This window comes from Notamacropus eugenii, chromosome 5 (assembly GCF_028372415.1).
Source record: "Notamacropus eugenii isolate mMacEug1 chromosome 5, mMacEug1.pri_v2, whole genome shotgun sequence".
Classification (NCBI taxonomy): Eukaryota; Metazoa; Chordata; class Mammalia; order Diprotodontia; family Macropodidae; genus Notamacropus; species Notamacropus eugenii.
Genome location: NC_092876.1, coordinates 371,772,858 through 371,782,791, shown reverse-complemented (window position 1 = coordinate 371,782,791; position 9,934 = coordinate 371,772,858). Strand labels below are relative to the sequence as shown.

At 38.8% G+C, this 9,934-nt stretch overlaps 1 protein-coding gene and 1 long non-coding RNA gene across 2 annotated transcripts in view; one reads left to right on the top strand and one right to left on the bottom strand.

The window, feature by feature from the left end:
- Positions 1–9,934, top strand: part of NHS (NHS actin remodeling regulator) — a 443,126-nt gene that overhangs the window by 388,585 nt on the left and 44,607 nt on the right. The window contains exon 2 of the mRNA XM_072614224.1: positions 2,765–2,917. Within this exon, the coding sequence (XP_072470325.1) occupies positions 2,765–2,917 (153 nt within the window). The remainder of the gene's footprint in view (positions 1–2,764; positions 2,918–9,934) is intronic.
- The window catches only part of LOC140506735 (uncharacterized), a 59,301-nt gene continuing 54,461 nt past the window's right edge, over positions 5,095–9,934 (bottom strand). Inside the window, exon 5 of the long non-coding RNA XR_011968051.1 lies at positions 5,095–8,908. This is a non-coding gene — a long non-coding RNA (uncharacterized lncRNA). The remainder of the gene's footprint in view (positions 8,909–9,934) is intronic.

Genomic DNA, 9,934 nt, shown 5'->3' with positions numbered 1-9,934 from the left:
GTTATTTCCTCAGATGATGGTTATGAGGACTTGACTAGAAGCAGGACCAGGCATCTGTGGGGTGCCGCCACATAAGCTTTTGTGTTTATTTGCCTGTTGGTGGCAGTGGGTGAGCAGGTATGACTTGTAGTGATGAGGAAAATGAGGCCCCCTTTTGATGCTGATTTCTCTCCTCAATGATGGCTTCAGGTGCTAGTCTAAAAACAAGTCTGTGGTATGGAGGACACTGCCATTACCAAGGCTCAGGGAGTTCAGGGAGTGATGCTTCTTTCCATCAGATTCTAAGGGAATGATGGTTAAGGTGATGGCAGTGGTTTGACTTGGTTAGAAACATTATACCTCTTGTGTCTCCTCCAGGTTGCATTGCTGTTTCCAGTAGGATGATTTGCCTATCCTGAGAGTAGCAGTTGGTTGGCATAGTATTTCAAGCCTTTAGAAAGGGAAGCAGTGATCATGTGATTCAAAGTCCAGTATATCTGCCGGTATATGAGCTGACATATAAACAATGGAAACTCAGATGTATGAAATGAGAAACTCAGATATAATCTGAAGAGAACAAATTAACATCCAAATTTGTTTAATAGAGACTTCCTATTATTAGTGATTCCTCCTGGATCTTCAGTCCATAAAGAGGGTGGTGCTTAGATTAGAAACAATGTTCTAAGAAGGAATATGTGAGTGCGGGGGACATAATGAGGTATAGGGAAAATAATAGGAATGGAATGGAATAGGAATAGGAATACAAGAAGAGAGAAACCAGAATTTCAGGAAATCTTATGATAAGTTTGGACTTAAGGATATAATATATTCCAGTACCAGGGGAAGATAGTTCTGTGTCACCGAAAGATGCAAAATTCAAACTTCTCCCGACCTCCCTGTTTGCTTTTTCCTTTGACTTTTAAATCATCCTCCCTTCCTATTGTCTTTCAAGTTGAAATAGAATTTCAAGGTAAGGCTATCCTGACAGAGTGTGTTTGAAGAAGTGATTTTTAAGGATGAAAGGATAAAAGATGACCTGGCAAAATGTTTGAGGAAAATAGGGGAAGCCTAGAAAAATGCACAGGAATTAAGAGGAGCCAAAATGAGCAACAAAAGAAGCTAGCTGGGAAGTGATAAGTCTCATCAAAATAAAGAAAGTAAAATGTAAAGCCAGGAGGGTAAATTGAAGTATGTCTAATGTTGCCAGAACTTGAACCAGATTCTCAGTGTATAAAGTTGGCCTTGAGACTCTCAGCCTCTTTAATGCCTCAAGCAGTAATTTCCTGTGTGGAATCTTTCTTGTTTCTAATAGTCAAAGCAGCTTCCTAGAGAGATTAACTTACCCCCAAGAAGTGATTTATATCCTAGAATTACTTGACTCAAGGTGTGTTAAGAAAAATGTTGGCATGATTGGAAATAAGTAAAATAAACTCCAGGGGAGCATAGTGCTGTGGTAAACTGTGCAAGGGACCCCAAGGTAATCTTCTGGGTTATGCCTGGACTGACGAGTACATACATATTAATGTATAGTTCCTATCCATCGCAAAACAATGTTAGATGAAACAATATCATAAGGAACAGTTGATTCCCCAGGAATAATGTTATTAAACAGGCAATTGCTGAGGTCATAGAATAGTAGATTTTTCACGATTTTACATATTGTTTTGGTTATAATGTGATTGCAGAGGGATGTTTATTGGGGGCAACTTTTCACAGAGTGTGCCTACATACTATCTCTAATGTTCAATAGAGAAAGAGTCAATTTATTTGGAAACCCCAGACAAACTTGCCAGTGAAAATGGGGGAAATGGATATGTTGGGTTTTGAATTTGAGGTCAGGAGTTGGAATGGGAGAAACTGATATAAAACTTTGAAGGTTGAAAGTACGTATTAGGTCAGAGCAGATATTGGGTCAGGAGCTAGGCAGACAGATGGGGAGGGAAGCAGGACAACATGGAGATCAAAGAGGCCAATGTTCAGGTAAATACTCAAGAACCAGGAGAGCTGTAGAACCTGAAAGGGCAGCGGCTGTCAGCAATGCCTCATTTGCAAAAGTGACCTTTAGCTCATTCCATTGTTTTGAAATGGTTTCTTTTAAAACAGGAACTAATCCCTGTACATGGCTAGCCTCCAATTTATGGGCAAAAAAAAAAAAATAGTACCCAGTTAGAGTAAGGCAAAAGAGGTAGAGAAAGAATAAATGAAATGAATGAAAGAAAAAAAACATTTATTAATGCTGATAACAGTCTTTGTCCTCAAGGGACTTATATTGTAATAGTGGGAGATAATGTGAATAGGGGAGCAATAGCTACAGTAGGTTATTGGGGTTTAGAATGTTACAGTGGGAGCCATGGGAGAGTAGATTTCTTTCTAATAGCTAGGCAGTATTGATATGAGTATGCTTCTTGGAAGGAGGGAATGGTCTGAGATCAGAGAATAGGCCAAGGTGCTAAGGTGTATGAGGAGTATTTTGAAGCATGGACCCTGCATAGATGTATGAAGGCATGTGAGGCACTCATCAATCACAAGATGTGGGGAAAGGGAAGGAGCCTCAGAAATTCAAGACATGAAAGAGTTAATTCAGGCCATGGTATATGGTGACATAAGAGTCAAAGTTCCAGAGATCCAGTCATTTGAAACTAACCTTCTGGTAAAAAAATTCTAATTCCAATGGAATTCAAATTCTCCTACTCCCAGGATATTTTTTTACTATGAACTCATCTATGGGATAAGACTCAGCCCAAAGCAACTAGTGTAAAATGTCTTTTTCTCTTCCCTTTAACAGCAGTCTCAAACCTGGATGTGGAGAGTAAATTGAGTGTCTACTACAGAGCCCCGTGGCACCAGCAAAGAAACATTTTCCTTCCTGCAACAAGACCCCCCTGTGTGGAGGAGCTGCATCGTCAAGCTAGGCAGAGTCTGCAAGCTCTGTGTAGAGGTAACTGAGGCCAAATGATTAGGGTCTGGCAGCAGAATGGAAAAAGGGTAGACTAATGATTGGGCCATTTTGCAGTACTGAGATATCTGGTGAGGGCATGATAAAAATATATAGTTAATGATTTAGTGAGTGAGTAAGTGAATGAATGAAAAAAATTATAAAGCACTTACCATGTGCCAAGCACTGTGCTAGCTGCTGTGGATTCAAGAACAAAAGAAAAGTTGATTCCTACCCCCAAGAGCTTACTTAAAATTCTAATGGAGACATCATATATAGATGGGAGGAAACCAGGGATGGGTGTTTTGGTTTGGAAAGTCACAACAATGGTCATTGGAGGCACAAGGGAGAGTGGACTGACCTAAATATATTGCAAAACCAATAATGATTTCTTAACTTCTTTTTTTTCTTGGCAATTGGAAACAGATGTTGCAATAAATAATGAAGAGAGTCAGTGCCCTTCAAGGGTGACTGTTCCAGAACTACTCTCCTTCTTTCATTTTACAACTGGTTTCAAAATGAATGCACTCATTCAACAGATAAAGAGCTTAGGGTCTTGTCAGCTATCTTCTGTACTCAAAAACTTAAGACAAGGCAATCAGGCAACAGAATGAGATAGTGGAAAGAACCAGAAAGGAGTCAGAAGGTCTGGCTTCTGGGTCTGGTTCTGTTGCATTGTATAGTAGATTAAACTAGTGGCATGAGGAGACCCAGGTTCAAACTTTGGCTGTATTACTTGTATGACTTTGGGCAAATCACTTAACAATTCTGGGCTAAAGTTTCATCTATAAATGATGGGGCTGGATTATATGGTCTCTGAAGTTCCTTCCAGATATAAATTTATGATTTATTTTTTTTTCCAAGTCAGTTAAGTTTCTCTGCATTTCAGTTTCCCCTTCTGTTAAATGAGGATAATTACATCTGACCTGGCTACCTCAGATAATTATGAGGATTAATAAAATATCAGATTCCAAAATGTCTCAGAACTCTTGAGCACTATAAAAATGTGAGTTATTATTATAACTCATCATCATCATAATAGTATTAATGATAATGTGGTGGTGGTTGTGGAGGTTGGTGGTGGTGATAAACTACTACAAAGAAGGCTGGGTTGAGCTTTAGTTGAAGGGGAATGACTATTGATGAAACCAATAATTCTCAAACAATCATTAGTATAAGTCTAGCCAAACCAAGCCTTTTAATTGAAGTTATCTGTGTCCTTGGCGCTTTTAACCAATGATAATTGATTGTATTTTTTTAGGACTCAGTGACTACTCAACTATTAATGAGTGAATATTACTCACCTTTATGTTGTTTTTGCCCTAAAAGTAATATTAGAAAGTAAGGAAAGAAAGTGACCATGGGATCCTCAAGAAATAATCCTAAAGAGAAGAACAGAAGTGTACCCTAGAAAGAACGGTAATGGGCCAATAGCCAATCACACACTGGCCTGCTTCATCTTGGTACCAAATTTAAGGTGCAGTAGAGCTTAACAGAACTGCAGGGAGCAAAAAGTACAAACATCATCACAAACATCTTAGAATTAAAATGTAACTTTTTACAAGTCTTCAAAGGAGAGTATCTTTATTCACAAGATAATGTAATTCTGCCATCTTGTGGCAAAGAGTAGTGCCTACAAATGCCCACATTGTGGAGAAAAGTGAATGATGACTCTTCCTGAGTTGTATGCTTTCTAAAAACCAACATTCCTCTGTACCCAGAGCTAGGTACTTGGATAAGCATCTCTTCCTTTCATTTTTATGGCCCAACCAGAAACCATTCTTCCTAGTTTATTTAGTGTGGTGTGTGTGTGTGTGTATGTGTGTGTTTGTGTATGTACATGTGTGCATGCTTTGGGGAGGGGAGAAAGACAGGGATTCTGTCTGGTTCCAAAGATCACCTCTGGGGAGAACCTTATAGATCTATATGACTTCAGAAGGGAGAAAGGTCCTACCTGCTGGCTGATTCCTGAAGTTCCTTTAATTGGAGAATAAGATGTATTCAATAAGAATGTATGTGTTGTATTCAATAGGAATGTATGTGTAGATCCTATATAGAATTGTATGCTGTCTTGGGTGGTGAGGGGTAGGCAGGGGGGAAAAATAATCTAAGTTTTATAGTAGTGATTGTAGAACATTAAAAATAAATAAATAATAAAGGAAAAAAAAGAAGAAAAAAAAGAGAGAATAAGAGCTCATTTATTTAGCAATTTAAGGTTTACAAAAAACTTCTCCATATAACAGTCCTGTGAGGCTGGCAGGAAGGAAAGGCTTTGTCTCTTCAATAAGGTTCACAATGGAGGTACAACAGGGAGGGATAGGATATTTATTTTAAATTAATTCTCATACAAGTAACTGATACCAGATCCCACATTTTGATGGAGAAGAATAAAGGAGGATGGCACCAGGTTGCAAGGTAGGGAATGACAAAAGAGGAATTTGATACCACCAAAGTTAAAAAGTTTATCAGAGGAAGATGGACAGAGTTGTGAACTGGGAGTCAAGACCTGGCTTCCAGGTCTAACCTCTTGCCCCCATGTGACCCTGAACATGGGATCATTTCATTTATCTGCACCTTAGGTTGCTCACCTGTAAAAGGAAAGAATTTGACTAGATCATCTCTAAGGTTTGTTCGATATCTTTCATCTTATGATTCTGCTTCACAACTTTTGCCTAAGCCCATCCCTGTACTTTATAAAGTAATAGCAAGGCCTCTTTGATCCATATAAAAGTGGGCTCCCCTAAGGCCCTGACCTGGGCCTTTTTTTCTCCTTTTACATGTTCTCTTCATTTGTCAATATCCTCTATTCCTATGACTTTAATTATTGAGCCCTTTCCCTCTCTTTCCATCTCTGTCTCCCTGACTGTTTTTATCTTTCTATCTCTTTCTTTCTCTCCCTTTCTCTTTTTATCTGGCTCTGTCAGTCTCTTCTTTCTCTCTCTCTATGTGTGTGTATATGTGTATATATATATACACACACTCATATACACATATATACATATGTGTATGTATGTATATCACATACAAACATATTCACTGCCCCAAAATCTGCCCTGAGTTCTCTTGGTTGACAAGTATTTATTAAATAGCCATGTCAAGTATGAAGGTCAAAATAATTCCTACTTCAAATGAGTTTACATTTCCAATGTGGGAGATAATAATGCAAAATATAAAGTTAATAAATACAAATATCCACAAAGTAGTTAAATACAAAGACATTTGGGAGGGAGGGCACTAACAGTTGTGGGGGGGATGGAAAAGCCTTCCAAAAGCAAAAGATGTGCCTGGGCTGCATCTTTAAGGGAAAAGAGGGAGTCAGGGAGGCAGAACCAAGGAAGGAGCACAATCAGGGCCAAGACTGGAGATGGGACATGGAATGTTGAGTGTGAGGAATTGATAGAAGACCAGTTTTGATGGATCAAAATGGAGTTTGGAATGGGCAGTAATGTCCAGTGAAGCTGAAAAATAATTAGAGACCAGGTAGTTCAGAATTTTAAACAGGTTTTATATTTTTATATTTTGTCCTTGAGGTCATAGGCAGTCCTAGAGTTATTTGAACAGGGGAGTCATTTAATCAGATCTGTGCCCAAGAGAAATTACCTTGTCAGAAGTATGTAGATGTACTGAAGTGGTGTGATATTTTGAGTCAGGGGTACCAGCTGTTAAAATAATCTCTTATTTTAGGTAAATCTCTTATTTAGGGGCAATGAGGGCCTGAATTAAGGTGGTAGCTGTGTAAGCAAAGAGGAGATGAATTTGAAAGATTGCTGTGAGGATGGAAACAGCAAGATCTGGCAACTGCTTGGATCTGTGGGGTGAGGAAAGATGAGAAGTCTAGGATAATGCTCTAGTCTCAGATCTCCAAACACCTGATAAACACTTTCACCTCAGTGTCTCGCTGTCTCTTCAAACTCAGCATATAAAGAAATCACACCCCTTCTTGTCCTCCCTAACACTTCTCCAACCTTCTTTATGTTCACTATTGTCCTCACTTCATAATGTCATGATCACCCTCACTCACCCTCATCCCACATACTCTAATGCAAGGCTTCATCACCCCTATCCTCGGCTATTCCAATAGCCTTCTAATTGATCTCCCTGCCTCAAGCCTTTTGCTATTCCAGTCCATTTTCTAGTACAACCACCAGAGTGGTTTTCCTTAAGGGAAAACTATGACTATGTCCTTCCCCTACTTATTTTATTTCAATAGTTCATCTCCATCATAAAATAGTAATTACTCTATTAGGGTTTTAAAGTGCTTAAAAATTCATATCCAAACTATCTTTTTAGTCCCATTATGCATTAGTTCCCTTCTCAAACTCAACTGTTCAGCCAAACTGGTCTTCTCTCTGTTATTCCCACACCACACTCCATTTCCCATTTTAGCGCTTTTAAAATGATTGTCTCCCATGCCTGGAATATAATCCTTCCTTATCTCTAGCTCACAGAATCCTTCTCTTCCTTCAAGACACAGTTCAAGCTTCTACATAAAGCCTTACCTGGTTCCACTTGATAGTACCCTCCCTCCCTTATATTTAACTACATTGTATTTATTCTATATAAACTTATATGTACATGTTCTCTCTCCCAGGAGAATGTAAATTCCTTCAGAACAGGGATTGTTTTGTTTCTTTTCATTCTAGCTGTAGTGAATAGTCTAGTACCTGCCACATAGAAAGTGTGAAAGTGTTCTGTAATTTCTGGTCTTAGAAATTTGCTTGGGAGGCACTGAGGTTATGACTGTAGCAAGGTCCCACAGCCAGCATGTCAGAGGCAGGACTTCAACCCAGGTCTTCTTGACTGTAGAGTCAGTGCTCTATACATAACGCTTTCTTTCTCCATCTTTTAAGGAAATGCATTCCATTTTCAGGCATCTCTAATTGTTAGGAAGATCTTTATACTAAAACAATATCTACTTCCTTAGAACTTCCACCCATTTGTATGAGTTCTGTCCTCTTGGAAGTAGATAAAATAAGGCCTCTTCCATATGAGAGCACTTCAGATATCTGAATATAACTGTAAAATTTCCCTTTCAAGTCTGAGCATCTATATCTGGAGGCTAAAGGTCTTGGCTTGAGGCAGTATGGTGTAGTGGAACATGTGTCTGACTTGGAGTCACAGGAGATGTGGCTTTGAATTCCACCTCTGGTACTATACTGTTGTCACTGTGTGATCCTGGACAAATCATTCAACCTCTGTCTGCCTCAATTTTCTCATCTGTAAAATGGGGATAAGAGCACCCACTTGGGTTATTGTGAGGATCAAAAGAAATGTTATTTGTAAAGCATTTTGCAAACCTCAAAGGTTACACAGATGCTATTTAGTACTGTTATTGTGAAGCAGCACAGTGTGTTATGTAGCAGCTAGGTGGTGCAGTGGATAGAGCACCAGTGCAGCAGTCAGGAGGACCTGAGTTCAAATTTCACCTCAGACACTTGACACTCACTAGCTGTATGACCTTGGGCAAGTCACTTAAACCCAAGTGCCTCATCCTGGGTCATCTCCAGTCATCCTGATGAATATCTGGCCACTGGATTCAGATGACTCTGGAGGAGAAGTGAGGCTGGTGACCTGTACAGCCCTCCCTCACTCAAAAAAAAGGCAAGTGCAAGTCATGTCATCATTTCTCTGATGGCATGGTTGCAGTGAAGGACAAACACACATATTGTGAAGCTCAAACAAAGTAACAAAGGTAAACCGTATGTCAATTATGATTACAGTTATTTTCTTTATTCCTCAAATGGCATGGTCTCCAGATTCCTCTCCATTCTGGTTGCTTCTTCTGAACACACTCTGATTTTTCAGTGTCCTTCTGAAAATATTGTGCCCAGAATTAAGCACAATACTACAGATTTCTTCTCAGTACAGTGAGATGATCAGCTCTTCATCCAGGAAGATATGCCTCTCTTAAATTCTTTCTATTTCTGAGTCATGATAATTAACAAACATAATAGTTATATGTGTCTCATATATTGGAATATCTCCCATTTGAGCCTGTGAGTGAATAACCATACCAAAGAAATGTCAGTAATCTAGAACAATGGGCTGAATTTAATCAGATAAAGTTTAATCTTAGGTTCAAAAAATTAACTTCTTGAGGGAAGTGGGGATAATAGATAAGACAATAATTCCTGTGAAAATTCCAGGAGTTTTAGAGGACCACAATCTCAATGTGAGTCAAAAGTATAACTTGGAAGTCATAAAGGTAAACATGATCTTAGATTACATTGAGAAGCATTCTTTGTTAATTAATTTATTTTTAGTTTTCAACATTCCACAAGATTTTGAGTCCTAAGAAGCGTTCTTTAGAAAATAGAGGGGTAGTTGCACTGATCAGAGTATATCTGGAATATTATGTTCAGTTTGGGGTGCTGTATTTCAGGAAGGATTATTAATTGGAGAATGTCTGGAAGAGGGTGAATAGATGCTCAAGGGGCTTGAGATCATGTCATACAATCATTCATGTGAACTGAGGATACTTAGCCTAGGGAAGAGAAGACATAGGGAGGACATGCCAACTGTCCTCTGCTATTTGAAGAACTGGCATATGAAAAAGGGATTAGACTTTATTCTCTTGGCCCCAGAGTACAAAACTAAATGCACCAAATGGAAACTGCAAAGATGCAAATTTAGGCTTGAGATACAAAAATATTCTTAATCATTAGAGTCATGTAAAAGTGAAAAGGACTGATCTGAGAGGATCACCCTTACTATCATCATCATAACAATCATAACATTTATATAGTACTTCACAATTCACCAAACACTTGACAAATTGTATCCTCACAACAACCCTGAGAGGTAGGTGCTATTATTATCCCCATTTTATAGTTGAAAAAATTGAGGCAGATAGGGCTTGTGACTTGTTGAACACTTAATAAGTGTCTAAATCTAGATCTGAACTCAGATCTTCCTAAATGCAGGTTGAGTGTGCTATTCCGTGTGCCACCTTAGGACCTAAGACTAGAGGTGTACAATTAAAGTTCATCACTAGTTGGAGGCACTATAGAAGGTATTCCT